This window comes from Capsella rubella, unplaced genomic scaffold (assembly GCF_000375325.1).
Source record: "Capsella rubella cultivar Monte Gargano unplaced genomic scaffold, Caprub1_0 scaffold_1, whole genome shotgun sequence".
Lineage (NCBI taxonomy): Eukaryota > Viridiplantae > Streptophyta > Magnoliopsida > Brassicales > Brassicaceae > Capsella > Capsella rubella.
This window is the reverse complement of record NW_006238923.1, coordinates 6680092-6699584: the sequence shown is the minus strand read 5'-3', so window position 1 is coordinate 6699584 and position 19493 is coordinate 6680092. Positions and strand designations below refer to the sequence as shown.

The 19493-nt window shown below is 35.2% G+C and overlaps 4 protein-coding genes across 7 annotated transcripts; 1 reads left to right on the top strand and 3 right to left on the bottom strand.

Moving 5' to 3' along the window:
- Positions 1 to 568: 568 nt before the first annotated feature.
- LOC17898840 (putative pentatricopeptide repeat-containing protein At1g19290) lies at positions 569 to 4051 on the bottom strand. Of its 2 annotated transcripts, XM_023776879.1 has the most exons (3): positions 3785 to 4051; positions 945 to 3718; positions 569 to 827 (listed from the first exon to the last, which is right to left on the bottom strand). In XM_023776879.1, the coding sequence occupies exons 1-2, from the start codon at positions 3952 to 3954 to the stop codon at positions 1243 to 1245; spliced, it is 2646 nt and encodes an 881-aa protein (XP_023632647.1). In that variant the 5' UTR covers positions 3955 to 4051; the 3' UTR covers positions 569 to 827; positions 945 to 1242. The 2 variants fall into 2 exon arrangements, with proteins under 2 accessions (XP_023632647.1, XP_006306730.1); XM_006306668.2 differs by having other exon boundaries at positions 945 to 4051.
- Positions 4052 to 4228: 177 nt separating this feature from the next.
- LOC17899929 (protein DA1) lies at positions 4229 to 7869 on the bottom strand. 2 transcript variants are annotated; one of them, XM_023790136.1, is made up of 11 exons: positions 7218 to 7869; positions 6749 to 6962; positions 6523 to 6613; positions 6192 to 6432; positions 5976 to 6096; positions 5795 to 5878; positions 5560 to 5679; positions 5247 to 5459; positions 4969 to 5150; positions 4830 to 4888; positions 4229 to 4730 (listed from the first exon to the last, which is right to left on the bottom strand). In XM_023790136.1, exons 2-11 carry the CDS (start codon positions 6908 to 6910, stop codon positions 4411 to 4413), a joined length of 1593 nt encoding a protein of 530 aa, XP_023645904.1. In that variant the 5' UTR covers positions 6911 to 6962; positions 7218 to 7869; the 3' UTR covers positions 4229 to 4410. The 2 variants fall into 2 exon arrangements, with proteins under 2 accessions (XP_023645904.1, XP_006307234.1); XM_006307172.2 differs by having other exon boundaries at positions 6192 to 6417.
- A 1682-nt stretch (positions 7870 to 9551) lies between these two features.
- Positions 9552 to 13924, top strand: LOC17899942 (3-oxoacyl-[acyl-carrier-protein] synthase II, chloroplastic). Of its 2 annotated transcripts, none has more exons than XM_023790114.1 (14): positions 9552 to 10061; positions 10184 to 10380; positions 10500 to 10703; positions 10883 to 10993; positions 11070 to 11165; positions 11266 to 11311; positions 11401 to 11480; positions 11865 to 11933; positions 12200 to 12284; positions 12544 to 12698; positions 12812 to 12892; positions 13029 to 13088; positions 13165 to 13332; positions 13685 to 13924. In XM_023790114.1, the coding sequence occupies exons 1-13, from the start codon at positions 9764 to 9766 to the stop codon at positions 13279 to 13281; spliced, it is 1599 nt and encodes a 532-aa protein (XP_023645882.1). In that variant the 5' UTR covers positions 9552 to 9763; the 3' UTR covers positions 13282 to 13332; positions 13685 to 13924. The 2 variants fall into 2 exon arrangements, with proteins under 2 accessions (XP_023645882.1, XP_006307215.1); XM_006307153.2 differs by having other exon boundaries at positions 9553 to 10061; positions 13165 to 13337; positions 13595 to 13924.
- A 113-nt stretch (positions 13925 to 14037) lies between these two features.
- LOC111828569 lies at positions 14038 to 14970 on the bottom strand. The gene has a single exon (XM_023776830.1). It carries the CDS (start codon positions 14968 to 14970, stop codon positions 14038 to 14040), a length of 933 nt encoding a protein of 310 aa, XP_023632598.1.
- Positions 14971 to 19493: the final 4523 nt, after the last annotated feature.

The following is a 19493-nucleotide window of genomic DNA, read 5'->3' as shown; positions in this document are numbered from 1 at the left end:
AAAAATAATAGTTGTTAAGTTTTAGGAAATAATTGAAGACAGAGTGTCGGTGGTCTGAGCGAGAGAAAAAGCACGAGCAAAGTCCCATCATACATTAATGTACACTTTGACCTTTGAGTCCACCCACCTTTCATCTTCTTCTTCTGTGTTTTTTTTTTTTTTTTTCTCTCTTTACCTTTTGTTTGAAATATTTTTACTGTACATTTTCTTTTCCCCTCTCTTTATCTTTCAGCTCCTTTTTACTAGAAATGAGTTACTATTTAACAAACCTTTTTACACTCAAAAGTAATAATATACTACTTGCTAGCTTTGATAAGTTTAGTTGCAATACTTTCTGGTTTGGATGATAAATATCAAGCTGACTGATGAGTGGAGTGACTTCAGAGCTTTCTGCGCAAAACATGTGCCAATGGTATTGAGAGTCTATTCACTATGCCCCCACCGTGTCCCATAGACTACAAAATCAAATCAAACCGGACCGGAATAAAGCTCTCCGGTTCTCGGCAGATAAAAAAGCACAATCAAAGGTTGGTACATAGGTAGGTTTTGTAAGTTGTTCACGTTCTAATAAAGCAAGAGAGGTGGCTCGTCAATTTAATCACTAGTTTTGAGTTGATCTGAAGCAAACTTACTTATTCATCAATCGCATTTATTACATTGAGCATTATATGATTGGTACATAGATATATGATCACAGGGTCTTATCTGGCTTGGAAGAAACAAGATGAACCATGAAGTGGAGAGCTTTACTGGTCTGATCAGTTGATCAGCTTATCAAAGACCACCAGTGTGACTGATATCGATCTTTTGGCCTCTCTATCTTAAAACTGAAAAAGACAATAAACATTCTCGGTTTTTGTTTCATATCCTTAAAACTAAAGCTTGTCAAAGTAAAGAACATGATTCAACTAAAAGATTCTTGAACAAGTGTAACTCCTGCGTACCTTAGACCGCTCGAAACATCAGGCTCCATGAATATGATGTCTTATCTCTTAAAACCTCAAGGATCAGAAGAAAAAGGCTGATATATTTATATCCAAATGATGGGGTTTTTGGCAGAAGGTTCAAACGATCTTGAGACAATACACTGTTTTCCTGAAAGTATAATACAATCATTTTCACATCAATGGTGGAGATTCTTAGAAGCCTCCATTCCTGTTACCCATCACTCATAGCAACATCATTGACTCTGAAGTGATGTTTCGAAGAGTTTTAGAAGAGTTAAGTATTTTTTATTCGTCATCATATTACTGCTTCAGAAACTATCCTAACATCATAAAGCTCATACGAATTCCTTTCCATCACTCCTGCAATCCCTGATTTGATTACCGGATCAAAAGCCTCTTTTGATGTTTCAACATCCTCTTGTTTAGAGGATCTTCTAATCAAGCCTTTCTCAATCATTTTTTCTTTTAAACGCATAGCTTCAGCAACATCACCACTTTTAATCAGTCCATCAATCAATGTGTTATAGGTAATAGCATTAGGAGTTATCCCCTTCTGTGGAAGCTTACGTAAAAGCCTCCGAGCACGATCTACATTCCCCGACTTGCACAAGCCTTTTATCAAAGCATTGTATGTAACAATGTTCGGAATAATACCTTTTAGAAACATCTCATCCCTCAGGTTAAAGGCTTCATTTATATCACCATCACTAGCACATACATGAATTAGTATCGTATACGTGTATACGTCTGGAATAAACCCACTACTCGATAGTAAATCTGAGAAGAGTTTTCGAGCATCCTTGAGTTTACCAGCTTTACAGAGGCCCGAGAGAGCAACATTGTAAACTATATTATTGGGAACTAAGAGCTTCTTAGGAGTACTATCCTCGAGAGAATCGGCGAGTTTTTGTGTTTTAAGACATGTAATAGCATTGGGCTCAAGAAACTGTTTCAAGCTCTGGTAACCGGGAAGAAGCAGATCAAAATCCACAATCTTCTGCAATAGCAAACAAGCCTCGTCGATCTTATCAAGCCGAAACAAACTGTTTGCAATCTTGCTGCAAATATTTACATTTAAGGCAATTCCTTTCTCTATCATCTCGAAGCACGTAGTGTAGGCTTTATCCATCACTCCAATATTGCACCAGCCAGTGATAAGAACCCCATATGTAGCAACAGTAGGAGTTAATCCTCTGGCACGTAGCTCAATCACAAGATCTGCTACTTTATTCAAGTGTCTATACTTGAAAGCACCAGATATCAGAGTGTTATACATTTCTATGGTGGGGAAGATTCCTTTCCTTTCCATAGAATCTTTAACCCCAAAAGCTTCTTTCAAGTTTCCAACTTTATAATACCCATGGCTCAACGCTTGATATGTTTGCACATCTGGCTTACATCTGAAAATATTCTCATTATCTAGAATCTCTTTGGCTTCATTGATCTTCTCCATTTTACATAGTCCATTGATCATTACGTTTAAGGTTACCGTATCTGTCAATAGACCCCTTGCTAAGACATTCTCCCACAGCTTCATAGCTTCATCAAAATCGCCAAGCTTGAACAATGCTTCGAGTAGAGTGCTACAACTAATCTCATCAACGAGTACACCTCTTTTTAGCATCATCTTCCAAAGGCTCAGAACATCATGAAAAGCACCAACCCGACTATAACCTTTAAGAAGAATATTGTAAGTCATAACTGTTGGTACAACTTCTTTTTCGCACATTCGATCACAAAGCTTTAAAGCCTCGTCAACATGACCAGTCCTGCAATATCCGTCCACAAGGGTATTGTACGTATGATGATCTGGCTTCAAGCTCCAGTTGTTCATCCGCGTAAATATTTGTTCCGCTTCAACTAATTGACCAGATTTGCAATACCCATTGATCAAGGAGTTACAAATGGTTGTATTTGTTCTTACTCCCATCTCCATCATATCATCATGAACCCTAACAGCCTCAAGTATTTTACCACTGCGACAATATCCATCTATCAACACACCGTACATATGCTGATCCGCAACAAGTTTATTCTCCTTAACCAATTCAAACACCTGTTCTGCTTCTTCCATCAAACCCTTTTTACAATAACACTTAATCAACAAAGTATACGTGACAACGTTTCTAGAAACCCCTCTCTCAGTCATCAACCGTAACACTCTTGTCACTCCCTCAACATCTCCGATCATAGCATACCCATTCATCAAACTATTGTAAGTAACCACATTCAGCTCCAAACCCAGTGAAATCTCCATTTGTTTTGCAAATTCCATGGCTTTATTCACTTTCCTACTTCTACAGTAAGCATTAACAACAATACTGCAAGTAAACACATCCGGAGAAACCCCAAATCTAATCATCTGATCATAAACGTGTAGAGCCACAAAATTTTCCCCTTTCTTGACCAAATTGCTCAGCAGGCTATTACAAGACAGCAAACTAGGGACTCGTCCATAGCTTCCCATGTTGTCAAACACATGTAACGCGTTCTTAGTCATACCCTTCTCTGCATAAACTTTCAGTATCATGTCAAAGACTGTAGGAGAGAACGAAAACTCCTTGAAAACTCGAACGAGCTCGGCCCAGACAACGAAGCCCGAGTGATTCAGAGCCACCAATTCACATATATACGATTTCGTCTGATCGTACAGTCTAGCTCTGGACAATATGTGAACCATTTTACAATAAGCCTTGTAATCAGGCCGGAACTTTTGCTGTTTTGAAGCCAAATTGAAAAGCTCGAGACATGCCTCTGGGTTAAGCCTTAATCTACGGAGGAGGGAGTTGAGAAATTTATCTGAGAAATCGACAGAGAGATCATGTAAAGCATCGTACCTGCCAAGCACGAGCAGGCGCGAGACCCGCTCGAGCAATTCGGGTCGAAGTGGCCCGTTTCCTCCTCGAAGCTCGCGGCGAAAGTTTCTCGAGGCTTCAGAGAATCTACGAGTATAGATAAGTGGAAGCAACTGAAAGGCAACAACGCGTGCCGGAGACCTTCGGAGCATTAGGAAAAATTCGTTATCGGTTGACTAACCTTGGAGCCCATTAAACTTGGGACCTCAAAGTTCCGCTCTTTGGAATGTGTCTCTAAGGTTTAGCCTATTAGTGTACAGTTTGTCGACGATTGACGACGGTACATCGGCGACCGAGAGTGAGAGTGTAAAGCAGAAACCTTTAAATTGGTTTTTGGTTCGGTTTATCTGGTTTCGATTCAATATGTTTTGTAGGAAATTGGTTCGGGTTTTGTTTGGTTCGGTTATTATGAATTTGAGAGCATAGTTACAAAGAAAACCCTGAATTTGATTCTGATGGATGAAATACAAAAGAATCATCGATTACATAAGAATATGGTTGAGAGTTCATTTTTCCACCAAAAGAATAAGAGCATATAACAATAATCTACCAAGGATCCTATCAATAAAAACCCAATCACAAGCAAAGACTTTGTCCATTTTGGGTTCTTAAACCGGGAATCTACCGGTCATCTGTATATGCTCAAGTGTTTTTCGCAAGCCGTACTTCTGAACCGCTAACCGTCCAGCCCTGAAACCGTCTCCATAAACCGGAGAAGCATCAGACTCTATCTGGTGCTTGAAAAACTCACCCAGCTTCCTTTCGTACTGTGATCTCGGTCCTTTCTTCACTCCTCGAGAAGAAGAAGATGAGGATGATGATGCAGCATTGCTGTTACTTGAACCAGCAGCTAACTCAGCTTCTAACCACTTATGAGCCATCACTTGACATATACCTTCTTCAACATCTTGGCTCAGCGTTCGGAATCCTTTTTAAGACCACAAATGTAGTTGTGCAAACACAAAATTCAGCAATGCGAAACAAGAGAAAGAAGCAGTAAACTAAGAAGTTGGAGTACGAGACTCACCTTTAAGCCGCATCCATGCATGCATCATTTCGTGAGCTAAAATCGAGCCAGTGAGTAACCTGAACAAAATTCAGTAAAACTGTTAATGTATGGACCGTGACATAAGATCTATTCAGTGGAACCAAAAAGAGTCTCTTACCTAGGGAGCCCGAATAAGATGAGAATGGCAGTAACTTCGCATTGCCGAGTTAACTTGTAAGGCTCCGTAATCATATTCCCAGCCCAATTTCCCGTCCCATGCTTTGATCGCTTTCTTACAGTGCTAACAGTTTGTTCTTCCGAAAGGCAGAGTCCTCTTGTTTCTGGCATGTGATAGTGACCCTAAGAAACACATTAAAAAAGTCAAATACTATAGAAAAAGCAGATGCCGATGATAACTACAATAGCTTAGACTGGAGAAGTGTTTTCTTTACTCACATTCTTTTCACCTTCTCTGGCTTCATTAAGTGCTTGCCTCTCAACCAAGAGGAGTGGAACTTCTTGCTCTACCTTCATGTTAAGTCCTTCGTAGAATTCTTGTATTTGCAAGTACAGAGGTTGGCATTGAATGGTGTCCATGACCGCTGAGTCCAAACACTCGAGGCAAAGTTTCCGTCCATCATTAAGTTCAACATATCTCGTATTCCGTGGCTACAAAATAAAGCTAAGTTGTCAATTTCCAGCCACAAAATGTTTTGACTTTGAGTAGAAGATGTATATATGGGACATTTTAGGGGAGAAGAGAATCCACCTCCATTCTTTCACAACTGCAACATCTTGGGGTGGCATCGTGTTCGTGAGAAGGGCAATACTTTTGAACCCAAAATGGATGTGCCCTATATTCAATAAGACCAGCAGGATTTGTTGGAATCTGTTCAAAAATTTTACAATCGGAAAAAAGTAAGCAACAGATGATAAGTGCAAGATCCAGGAAAAAAGCACAATATATATATGGACTATAATAGAAAAGGCAAGAGATAACATACAAAGTGGCTGCAGACATCACATTTTGGATGATATCTCTCCCTGTAACAACCCTTGTGAAAAGGGTAGTTCCCTGATGTTGAAAACTAACAGAAAAAAAGGGAAACATGTTACAAATAGAATCTGAAGGTTAAGTAAAACAGGAAAACAAATGAAGAGAATTTTGGAAGGGCTTGGTTTTACCTCGTACTCAGAAATTGGCTGACTGCAGCCATAACATCGAAAACACTCTGGATGCCATAGTGCATTAAGGCAATTAAGAAATCTTCCATGGCCAATCTCCATGTTACAGCCAGCACAAATCCTATGCAGACAAGTTGTTGATAAGTTATTTGGCTGGACAGAAACTAATACATCGGCCAAATTAAGCCAGCTTACGATGTTTGGCTATCGTAGTACCTGAAATCCATTTGAAAAGTAACAGGTCTTGGATAATAAATATCTCCATTTGCATATACGTTTCCTCCTCCATACATATGTCCATTCCCAAATAAATCTCCAGTCCCATATGCATTCCCATTATCAAATGTACTTCCATTTTTGTAACGCGGTGAATTCCCAACTACCATACTTTCTTGTAAGGCTATGGCAAGTTGCTCATCTTCATCCACCGTCGAGTATTTCCCTGTGCCCATTTTTTCTTTGAGAATTTTAGCAAACCGAATCAGATAACAAAAGTTATGTCTTCAGATTTTCGTTTGGCTGCACAATCCCCGGAAAATGGACTCACCTGTCACACTAGTTTGTTCTTGATTTTCTTCTAAAAGAGACAATGCAATTGCACGGTCTATGTCTTCATTTTCCTGGTCATTCGATGTATCCTAGTAAAGAAAAAGCAGAAAAGCTGAAATAACAGTACAAACCGATAAACCATTCAAATGTGTGTTTTTCCACTACTTCAAGATCTCCAAGCCAACAAAATTTTTAAAACACAAGTAAACAATAATGATACTAACCTCAGATGTGGATGGTTCCTGTGTATGAGATTCATCATGATCAGCATCCGTATCTGCACTAGGCTCATCATGTGAAGCATTCGGATAATTCCCATAATAGTGGTCATTCCCCACCCGGAGCCTTTGGTTAGAGCCTTTGAAGATCTTGTTAAACCAGCCCATTCTTTGCTTAACAGCTATCTGCTCATAGGCAATGCAGCCAAGTTCTTTTCACCTGCAAAATAGTAGAATCTCTGATTCAGCAAAACTAAAACCCAAAACAAAGTTGCTTCATTAAGTTAATATCCAAACATCAAAAGCCACAGAACAACAATATTATGAATCTACCAGCAATGATTAAAACCCTAAAACCTGCAACTATGAAAGCTCCAAACGAATTTGAAATACAAAAACCCACGAAATCAGAATCGAAACATGGAATTAACAAGTAATTACAGCTACAAAGATCGTCTGAATCATTGCTTCTTACCTTGAGAAAAACCTGGATCAGATAAGAAACCGACCCTCAAAAAAAAATAACCAAAATTTGAGGACTCTCCGCTTCTAGTTAGTGGTATACGAAATGATCTAATCAAAGAAACTGCAACAGCAAAGGAATCCCAAAAATGGACTCTTTACTTCTCCTTTCTTCAAAAATTGGGGGAGAATCTAAGAATCTACAACATGGGGTAGAAGAAAAGAAAAGACTAAAGAGAAAAGGAAGAAAAAAAAAGAAAAAAAAAAAGAGGAATTTCAACTTTTTTATATATAAAAATGATATAGAGGAGAGAAGAACGTAACTTTGACAAAATCAATGTCTACCACTACACGAATAAAACCCAGAATGTGCTTGAATCCTACGCTAATTTCAAAGTCAAATTATTTGGTGCACTCTCTCCTCACAAACCAAAAATAAATAAATTAAAAATCGTATTTTTATTTCATCAGGATCACGAATAAGAAAGAAGACGAAGTTTTTGAATCGAGGATTTTGGAACACGAAAACGCAGAGAGGAGGATACTAATTAAAAAAAAAAAAGTCTCCGCGTCGGAAGTTTTGGTCGTTGAGCTCGTCGTCTTCTTATTGCAGGAAATTAAACAAAACGTTTCCAACGCTGGTCCGGAATCAAAATTAGAGATGGAAAAGATAAGTAATAAAACGCAATATAAAAGTCAAATTTCTGTTTTATATCAATTTTTCCATTTTTATGCAAATATCTAGATATTTAATATTTAGTTATTGCTTGAAAGCCTTAATAAACCATACACATCATCATCAGCTACAAAGTCGTAACGCATTATTTATCCAGATGTTCAGGTTCTACAGTTCTAAATACTTAAACTAAATTTTTTGCATACAAAACGTTTTGTAGTTTATTTATCAAATATGTTATATAAAATGCTTCAGTGAAAAGACCAGTGAATCAAAAAGTCTTGCCTACCTCAGTTCTAATCATCGAAATTTATCTAACTCTTTTTTCTTTGGTTCCTGATTCGTAAATTTATCGATTGCCAAATAATTCTGCAAAAAAAACTAGGAAAAGGAAAATAATATATGGAAAGATAAAATAAGAAATATGATTTTATTACATATTCGATTATCAAAAGGTAAAAGAAAGTTGAAGAAACCATTAGGAAAAAAGTTGGTGAGGCGTGGTTCTATTTTAGTATTTTATATAGAAAAGTGACGTATATATATTAAGAGCTAACCCGATTTAAGAAATTTTATATTATAAAAACTAAAAAGAGAAACTTTAAATTGGAAAGGAAGTAGTATTGGAGCAAAAGAAACTGAAAAGGCAAAATTTAATTTCTTCAAAAAAGTAAAAGTTCAATCATGTTACCATATAGTATTGTAGTATTTCATTTTTAATGTGGTTTTAATACACGTACAAACACAATGTACACATTAAATGAATATTATAAATGATGTATGTCACTAATGTATATGTCAATGTGATTAAACAATAATAATGCGATAAATTTGGTACGTCATGGTTTGCTTACTTTAGACTTACTCGCGGAAGTTACGGTGACTACGGATAATGATACTTTCTATGGGCTTTATTAGGCCCAATATATATTTCGCAGAAAGGTGAAACTTTTTTGTTTTATTGGGTTTTACAGGCGGCCCATACATATGTAATATATGAAACAAACGTACTCTCAGTTCATTAACAAGAGTACAAGACCGGTGTGTGTGTCCATCAACTTAAACTTACGTTTCTAACCACACATGACACAACTCTTAACTGATCGAATGTTTCTCTTATTATTCCTTTCTAACCAATGCAATTAAACAAGGAACCACTAGCTCATCGTCATTGGATCTTACAATCAGCTGCTTACAATGTTGTTTTTTTTAATTCCCTATACTTCCATTTGTAATAAGTTTTATAATGAGAATTCGTTTAGAACTACATATGTGAACAGCAAACAAAAGTTGCTCGTTTGCTATTTAACCTATCAGTGGACAGCACAGCAGTATACTGAATTTAAAATAGACTTTACTTGTCTCTTCTTTCGATTAAACCGAGGTGAGACTATATATCGGATTTCTTTTTTTTTTTGTTGGATTTGATTATTTGTTTTTATATACCTACGTAATTTTATTCTAAGACGTATAAAAATGTACGAAATAATTTAATAATTTGATAGAAATTTTACATTTTTTGAATGATGTTAATGTTATTGGAAAAAAAAAAAAAAATTAAAAAAAGGATAAATTATTCTGGTCGTTCGTTTATAGTATATCTTACTTTGGTACTAATAACATTTTTTAGTTTTTGTTGTTGCTCTTTCTCTCTCTCGGCTTCTCAGTAGTTCTCAGAAACGACTTGTCGTCTCCCTCCACGCACGATTTAACGCATCCAAACACTTGTGAGTAAGTGACTGTGTGAGGGAGAGAGAGGAGAGAGAGAGAGAGAGATCCGTGACTCATCATACCTCTAGAATCCATCTTTCTCCTTTGCTAGATTCTCATCTCAGCCTTTACAATCACACATTTTCTCGTGTTCCTTAATCGCTCCGCTGGCCATGGCGGGTGGTGCGTCTTCATGTTACGCATCTCCATTATCCGATTGGCTAGTGGCGGCGGCTTGCATGTCCAGCGGCGGAGACCGACTCGCTCTATCCGACAACACTTGTAGGACTAGCCGCCGGAGGAGGACACTGCTTACGAAATGCTCCGCCTTTTCTTCTTCTTCTTCTTCACATGGATCCGCCGGTCTCGTGAGTTACAGTAACAGCAATGCCTTGTCTTCCCTCTTCCTCGAATCCAATAACATTTACTTCAATCGAAAGCAGAGGAGATTGAATCAAGCATCTACCTCTGGTATACCAAATTCAATCACTTGTCTATTTGTTTCCATTTCCAATCTTGGGTTCATCTTATACGTGAGAATAGAGTGTTGAAGCTAAGCTAGTTTAGTGTTGGTGTTGTTGTTGGCTTATCAGGGCAAGTCACTCTAGAGATGGAGAAGGAAGCAATAATTAACAAGAAGCCTCCTTTGGAGTCACGCCGCGTTGTTGTGACAGGAATGGGAGTTGAAACACCATTAGGTCATGACCCACATACCTTCTATGACAACTTGCTACAAGGCATCAGTGGTATTAGCCAAATTGAGAATTTTGACTGTTCTGCATTTCCTACTGTAAGCTTTTTATCTGGAGCTCTTTTTACAAGTTGTCTAGTTTTTTTTTTCTTTTTTTTCTCTCTTTTTTCCTAGGCTTGTCTTTAATTGTATATCTTCTTTGTACTGCCTTTACCAAGAGAATCGCTGGGGAGATTAAAACATTTTCGACAGAAGGATTGGTTGCTCCAAAACTCTCGAAAAGGATGGACAAATTCATGCTCTATCTTCTAACCGCTGGAAAGAAAGCCTTGGCTGATGGTGGGGTAACTGAGGATGTAATGGCAGAGTTAGACAAATCCAAATGTGGTGTTTTGATTGGCTCAGCAATGGGAGGCATGAAGGTACCCTCCTTGTTTCTTTGTTTTGAACATTAATGAAAGATGAAAATAGTTTTTTTGGAGAGAGGGTTGTTGTTTCAGAGTCTCTGCTGGTTGAAGATTGTTCTTCATGGTTTTCAGAAAATGTTGTTTATAAATCTGTTTCTATATGTTGAATTTGGCACTGTATTTGTGGAATACAGGTCTTTTATGATGCCCTTGAAGCTTTGAAAATCTCTTACAGGAAGATGAATCCTTTCTGTGTACCTTTTGCGACCACAAACATGGGTTCTGCTATGCTTGCCATAGATCTGGTCTGATCAATTTTGGATATTATGTTGTTATACCAATGGCTGCACGTACGTATTGACCTTTGTTATGATACATTAGGGATGGATGGGTCCAAACTACTCTATTTCAACTGCTTGTGCCACTGGCAATTTCTGTATTCTCAGTGCAGCAAACCACATTATTAGAGGTGAAGCTGTAAGTATCCTCGAACAACGAGGAAATTTGATAGTATGGTAGACTTAAGGTAACTCTACTTGTGTTTGACATTTGACTTTCTTTTCCCTTAAACTTATAGGATGTAATGCTCTGTGGTGGCTCTGATTCAGTTATTATACCTATAGGTGCACACTTTTTCCTTTATAATTATATGCTTTCGTTTGTTCCCCAACTTTGTGCCACACAAATCTTAAAATCATGTGTACCAATGCAGGGTTGGGAGGTTTTGTTGCCTGTCGGGCACTTTCAGAGAAGAATGATGATCCCACCAAAGCTTCACGTCCTTGGGATAGTGTAATTTTCCACTCTTTTTTCGTAGTGACTTCTTTTTTATATACTGTCTCCCGAGTTTTCTCTTACTGTTCCATTTATATCTTGATTACTAAAGATGGTCAATCTTCAAATGTGGGAACCTAGCCTACCCCATATAGGCATGCACCGCATGGTGATTCACCACATGCCTTCTGATTAAAGCATATGTTTGAAGGGATTGCATTAAATGGTCCATTGTAAACTAATACAAGCAACTGTGGGTGTTAATTCTCCTTGTCTTGTCCCTTAAGAATTTTTGTGGACATGTATGTCCAATGCATCTCATCCTTGTGTAGAATACTGAAAGATATTGTTTCAGGATTTTCGTCTTTTTTTCTTTTAAATCTGATCTTGATTGCTAAACAGAATCGGGATGGTTTCGTCATGGGAGAGGGAGCTGGAGTTCTGCTTTTAGAAGAACTTGAGCATGCCAAGGTTTGTCTCTCATTTCTAATATGCATACAGAAAACTAGGCTCTTCTATCATTGCTGGTGACCCATATGAATCTTGCATTTCAAGAGTTTTATGTTCTTGCACCATACTTTTTGGCCATCTTTTTTAAAAAACAGTTTAATTACCTCTGTATTACCCCCTTTGTATATTTTTATGGTCACAACTCTTTTCTTACTTGTCATGAATGAAATGTTTTCAAAGTTTTTAATTGAGTCATTCTAAGGCTAACTAAAATTATGCATTTGCAGAAAAGAGGAGCAACTATCTACGCGGAGTTCCTTGGTGGTAGTTTCACTTCTGATGCATATCATATAACCGAACCACGTCCTGATGGTAGATCACTTCTGTGTACTAACTAACTGTATTCACTAATCTACCGTATTTTTCTTCTTTTGTTTTCTTTTCTTTGTCTATAAAGTTATAGCACTAGAATTATTAACTAAAGATGAAAAAAAAACAAGATCTAGGGATTTACATGTGAAAATATCATTGTTGGTTGCTCGAGAGCATGATTCTAGGCTTTACTTCCCAATGGTTTTTAATCTTTTGCAACCTTTATTTTTGTACTGAAATAATTTTCTAATATCTGCAGGTTCTGGTGTCATTCTCTGTATTGAGAAAGCATTAGCTCATGCCGGGATTTCAAAGGAAGACATAAATTACATAAATGCTCATGCTACATCTACACCAGCTGGAGACCTTAAGGAGTACCAAGCCCTTGCTCACTGTTTTGGCCAAAATCCTGAGGTGTGTTTGTTTCTCTCGTTAACCTGTTTTATTTATCCGAGGAGACAGCATTTCCTATCTAGTAGATAGACTTATGTCTGTGTTTTCTTACATGACCTCTGACAATTTGACAGCTAAGAATAAACTCGACAAAATCTATGATCGGACACTTGCTGGGAGCTTCTGGAGCCGTGGAGGCTGTTGCAACCATTCAGGTAATGATTTCAAGTCTAGATACATTAGTGTTTCTAACAAAAGGGGAATGCTGACTAAAACAATTAAATTACCTAGGATGAATTAACAAGCTGAGTGGAAAAAACAATAATGTTATGCGACCTTTGATCCCTACAGGCAATAAAGACAGGATGGGTTCATCCAAATATCAACCTGGAGAATCCAGACAAAGCAGTGGTATGTTGACAAGTTTTAGTTTGACATCGCTGGAATGATCATTTAATACCGCAACTTCATTACCAAATTGAATCAGGATACAAAGCTGCTGGTGGGTCTTAAGAAGGAAAGACTGGATATTAAAGCAGCATTGTCAAATTCTTTCGGGTTTGGTGGCCACAACTCTAGCATCATTTTTGCTCCTTACAAATGAAAGGCGAAAAGTCCAATGCTGTGTACTCCAACGTTATCTGTGTAACTTGCTGTAAGGTATATCTTAGTTTCTTCTCTTCCGTTCATTTTTCTCTCCTTCTTTAATGCTATCTTGGCCCATCGCTGAAGCAATCTTAGATTTTTTTTTTGGAATAGTTTGCTCCTTACCTAACGTATTATTAGATAAATCATTCCACTATTTGTTCCACAACTTGGAACTGAATCTATTATACTTTTCTTGAATCATTATAGAGGGGCCGGTAATACGCTTGATTGCAAAGAGACTGAGTTTTTTTCGCCATGTTTTGATGCAGTGTGTACAAGAGCTTCCCATATTTTTCGTAGTGTTATGATTCCGGATTTAGATTAGCTTTACATAAAGATTTTGAGCAAGGTTTCTTCAGGCGATGAAAAAGAAGATCTTAGGATTGGGACAAAGATTGCGCCAAAGAAGAAGTATGGCTGGAGGAGAACGAGCAGAGGTAGCTGAGTTTGGGTTTGTCATGAACAAACTACAAATTGTTCTTTATGTATGATACATTATATTTGATTATAATACTTATGTCTCATTTTGATTTGTAATATTGGAATCTTTGAGCCACGTTCTTTTTATTTTATTTTTTATGAAAGCTTTTTTTTTTTTTTTTTTCATCTAAATAATTCATAAAACACATCAACGTTTTTACAAAAGTACAAAGCCTAAAGAGGAAAAGGATCCTAAACAATCATCAACAGAGAGTAAACAAAAACATTACACTTATGTAATGTACATCTCTTCGGTGAACACCTCATGAAGCCATGAAGGGTAGCTTGATGCTACGTATGATTGGCTACGATCCTCTCTTATCACACTTTGAGCAATAAGGAAAGCTCCTTTGTTAGCATTTCTATTTTCTTTAAGTAATCTCCAAAAAGGAATCTGAGTTAGATCACCTAAAATAACTTCCGATTGATACTTGAAGGCTGGCCATGCATGAGGTCTAGAAACCGCATCCACTAAGTCCTTTGCTTCCACTGCAAAGATGACTCTTATAACTTTGAGGCTTCTCATACTCTCAATCGCCCAACGCCAACAGCAAATCTCTGCATCATTTTTTGAGTCCATGAAACTAAAGCTTCTTCTACTGTGGAGAAGAACTGTACCTTCAGAATTTCTGAGAACCCAAGCAGCTCCTCCTCTTTTCTTCTCTTTATCCCACAAGGAGGCAATGTTACATTTGAGCCATGGCTTATCTGGAGGTCGCCAAGAATTCTTATAGATTGTGGACTTTGCAACCACACCACTTACTTCCTCTTGTTCAACTTGTTGGGCTAAAAACCAAAGATCAGTATCCTCCCTAATCTTCCTAACCATCTCCTTTATCATGAAAGTCATTCCTTCAAAAACTAGAGAGTTCCGATTTTTCCATAATAGCCATAGGGTCCAAGGGACAGATCTTCTTACATTACCTTCACCCACAGCATTCTTTGCAATGTTCAGAGCATAATCCAGGTTCTGATAAAGGGAACTAGGATGGAATCCATTTTCTGGTGAGGGAATGTCAGAAAGGGCCCAAACCTGTCTTGCTAGAGAACAGCCAAAGAGGACGTGGTTAATCGATTCACCTTCCACTCCACAGATTTGACATCTCAGATCCGTTTTGATTCCTCTAGACATCAGTCTTTCAGCCACCGGGATTGCCCCATTCATTTTTTATGAAAGCTCTAACCAAACATTCAACAAGTTCAATGAAATGCACATTTATTAACTTGTATATCTGATATCTCTATGATTTTACTGAGTTTGATATGGGCCTCAAGTTTTATCTCTCAAGGCCCATTATCATTTCAACAATTAAGCCTATCATTTAGTTTGATGAGTAATAATAGTAACAATGAAATGATTATGATACGTTCGATATACTGTAAATGAAACTGTACTTGTGGTAATATTTTCGGTGTTCGAGTCTCTGTAGCTGTAGATATGTGAGAATGTGACCCGTAAACAATGCTTAGCTTTATTATTATGCTTCTTCTTCTTCACAATTTGGGAATGTTTTATCCTTTTTTAAGTAAGCTTGGCAATTTCTTACAGGCTTTATTGTTCGATATTCTCAACTCTCTTTTACTACTTGTAAGAGTAGATGGATGATCCTGTTCTTTCAAGTTAATCAAAATTATATTCACTCTGGGAATTCGATGGCACTTGAGAATATGCTAATTAAATGCTGTAGCATGCTACTAACTTTATACTCATATAGCTTTAATCCAAGGTGCCTACCAAACACACCAAACTAAAGCAACCTTGGGTTCAATCTAGACTCTGATAACCAAGTCACAACTACTTTAAAACTTTTTAAAATACGTATACAAACTTTCTCTACGTCTTTATTTTATCTATTAGGTCAACAAGAGAAATAGTCACACATTCCTATTAGGTCAACAAGAGAAATAGTCACACATTCATGTATGTATATATAGTTTAATATTTCATAGTACAAGTGCTATATCAAGTGCTACGAAAATTTCACGGATATGAAAAGTTCAAGAGAATATTGAACGTTTGGTTTTCCAAAGATGAAATTTTGTTGTTAGCTATATATCTTGATTAAATCTTGATCGGATGATCCATATGTTAAAAGAAAAAACATCTTCACCATGCAATTGATCCGTTTTCAATTATGACATATATGTTCTAGCTACTTGCAAACAAACTTTTACGAGAATGTACTTATCAACTTTTGAGTTGTTAATTAGTATCTTAATTAACTCGTCTATATATATAATTAAAGGAATTATTTGTTTGCACTCTAGATATATATAGAGAGAGTTTTAAAAGGTTAGGGCTCTATATGTGTTCTAATACAACCACCAATGTTAATTGTACTGTTGAAGTGTTGCTAATTGTACTATTAGCAACGCTCTGTAGATTCCATATGTTTGTTTATGCAACAACACAGACAAGGACACCCGCGTGAAATTTTAGTAATATAAATAAATTTGGACAAAGCTGATAAATTGAAATAATATATGTAATATGTATAATTGGCCTTGCAAAAAAAGTGTTATATTAAAGACTTAATCATATTTACTAATTTAAATGCGAAAGCCTTGAAATGGTAAACAATAAACATACTTAAGACATATGATACAAGTTTGTTTATCTTTGACATATATGTTACGTAAATCGCCTTTTTTGTTCTCTCTTTTGATTGACAAGTAGATGTAAGATACTCTCTCATTAGGACCACACCAAAAAGATGAATTATATATACTTAGATCATCATCAATGCAAGGTTCTTGCACTTAAAATTTACACATGAAAGGATCTTATATAAGGTACTCTCATGTGTAAATCTTAAGTGCAAGAACCTTGCATTGATGATGACCTTATACGCATGTAACAAAGACTACAAGAAGAAGTAATTATAAGAGTATCAAAATCCGCAGACACAGTTGATTCCTACCAAACAATTAAAAACTGATACATTGTATTCACTCTCTCCCTTTTTTATATTTTTCTCGAACCATATTCCTAACTTTCTCTCCACTATTTGAGTTCAAACTCCTCATTTTCTTTGTTACTTCCTCCTCTTTTCCATATTTATCATATATCTTATTTGTAATGAGTAATGACTATAGTATAGTATACATAACATAAGTACTCTATCTAATATATATCTATACTTCTATATATATACAATGCTCATCATCGTTATTGGATTTTACTCATCTTTATAGTTAAGTAATTTTAAATATAAAACCAACTTGACTCGGTTATCAACCAAATAACTGTATTAAAATAAATTTGCGTGAATATTAATTTTTTGAAACTCTTGTTTAATATTTACTTACGAAAATTCTGATACTGAATAATTGACCATCGACCAAGTTGATTAAGTGTACTTGTGACTTGGGCACTTAGCTTATTTTTTTGTGCTTTTATGTCGGACTTGAAGATTCTCCACGTTCTGGATCGTCAAGACTAAAAGTTGTTCGTTTACTCGGTACACATGATAATTAACTACAATTATGTTAAGTGTAAATACCTAAACATTAGTATTAAATAGTATCTGATTGGGATGATTCTCTAATGCATGGATTAGATATAATACTATGTTATGTTTGTTTGTCCAGAAAAAAAATATTATGTTTTAGATATGTTATTACGCTCTTGACTTCCTTTTCTTTTGGCAACCAATTACGCACTTGAGTAATCTATATATATAAAGTTAACTTTTTCTCTTTTCTCCTTAAGCCACATCATCATCCACTTCATTTTGTTATTTAATTTTAAAAATTAATTATACCATTTTATCATTTAATTTTAATATTTAAACCTATGTAAATAAGTTTTTCCAAAATGAATATGAAAGGTCTTTTTTATATTATACATTATAAAACTAAAAAAGATAATTGATTAAGAGTTAAAAAAAATTACTAATTATCGATTATACTAACAAATATATAAATAGTAGATTATAGTTTTTAGTGAATGTTTATAATATATATATATGATTATATTTACACAATGTAAACCTAAATATAATGGGATTCAACGGGAATAAAACAAAAAGTAAGAAATTTTGAGAATATAAATCTATCTAATTTATGTCTCAAATAATTTTCTAACATAAGTGACATAGGTCGGACCGAAACATGAATTCGTATTTTTATAAACATATAAAAAGGTAAAAATAAAAATAATATTTCTTTAAAAGTTTCCAATATGAATTTAACTATTTGTTCCAATACAACACATATGTGAAACTCATAAACAAAATAAAAAATTCACTATATTTCATAAAATTGAAAATTAAAATAAAACATTATTAAATGAAATAAACTAAAGATAAAGTAAATTATACGAATATGTTAAATTTAAAAATTGTTCCATATGAAAAAACATAAAATATATAAAACATAAAATCAGAAAAATATATAATAGTATATAAATGATCATTACGAGATATAAAGTACGACAAATCCAAAAAAGGAATACGTAAAACAAAAAATAATAAATTATGACAATATATAAAGAGATAATGTAAACAATTAAAAATACAACAATCCGCCCGAAACCCACAAATCATGTTCAAATTTCATGCCAACATATAAAAGGGCCCAAAATATTAATATCTAGATATATATTTGGTAAAAACCCTAATAGCACACGTTTCTCAATGATTCACAACCGCACTTCCATTTACGCCCACACTTCGACTTATACTATACACACTTAATTTCTCAACGACTAATGAAGCTAAAACTCAATATTTTTTCTATACAAACATAATTTAAGTTTTAAAAAAGTAAAGTATGGTATAGTGAAAAAAATAAGTAGGAAATAAAATACGAACCAATTACTCATAAACAACATAATAAACTTTCGCGCGTAGCGCGGACAACCGACTAGTTGTATATATAAAGGACAAATGGATTTTGTTTTCTTCTTACGATATAAATATAGGCTCATAATACATTAATACTAACAGCCATCGCAAATGACACAATAGATGGTTGTTTGCAAAAATAAATATATAAATAATAATATAAGAATGGTCAGCCCACACAAAAAAGAGACTAGTCTTATTTTAGCAGAATTTGGTTTGAATGTGCATGTATGAGTAGAAAAACCTATGCAAATTCAATTTATTTTATTAATTTGAGAGAAAAAATAATCTTCGTATAAGAAAAAATCGCATACGTTCCACGTCAATAATGTATGTACGTACATCCATATTTTTCAAAATAATCCACATTAATTTTTTTATCATCAAAATTGCCATTTTAATCAAACTTACATTGCTGTCAAAAAAAAAAAAAAAAAAAATATTCAAACTTACATTATAGTTTAGCCAATATAAACTTATCATCTCTGTAAATCGAGCGTTACTGAACTAGATTTATTTTCCATAGTGTGTTATTGGTTTCATTATATTTTGGTATGTTTTGTTTGATACAAGTCATAGTATATGGGTGAGAGTCAAAATGTAAGTTATAAGGCTAGCTAGACTTTTCGTTTATTGGGTTGAAATTCAAAACTTGCGTGGACACGTACTTAAGAGTTAACAAATTTATTAGTATTGTAATTCAAGAATGAAGATTTAATCTAAGATTAGTAGACTATATACAAGGAAAATGATATATATATATATATATATATATATATATATATATATATATATATATATATATATATATATATAGTACGTAACGTAACGTAAAGTAAAA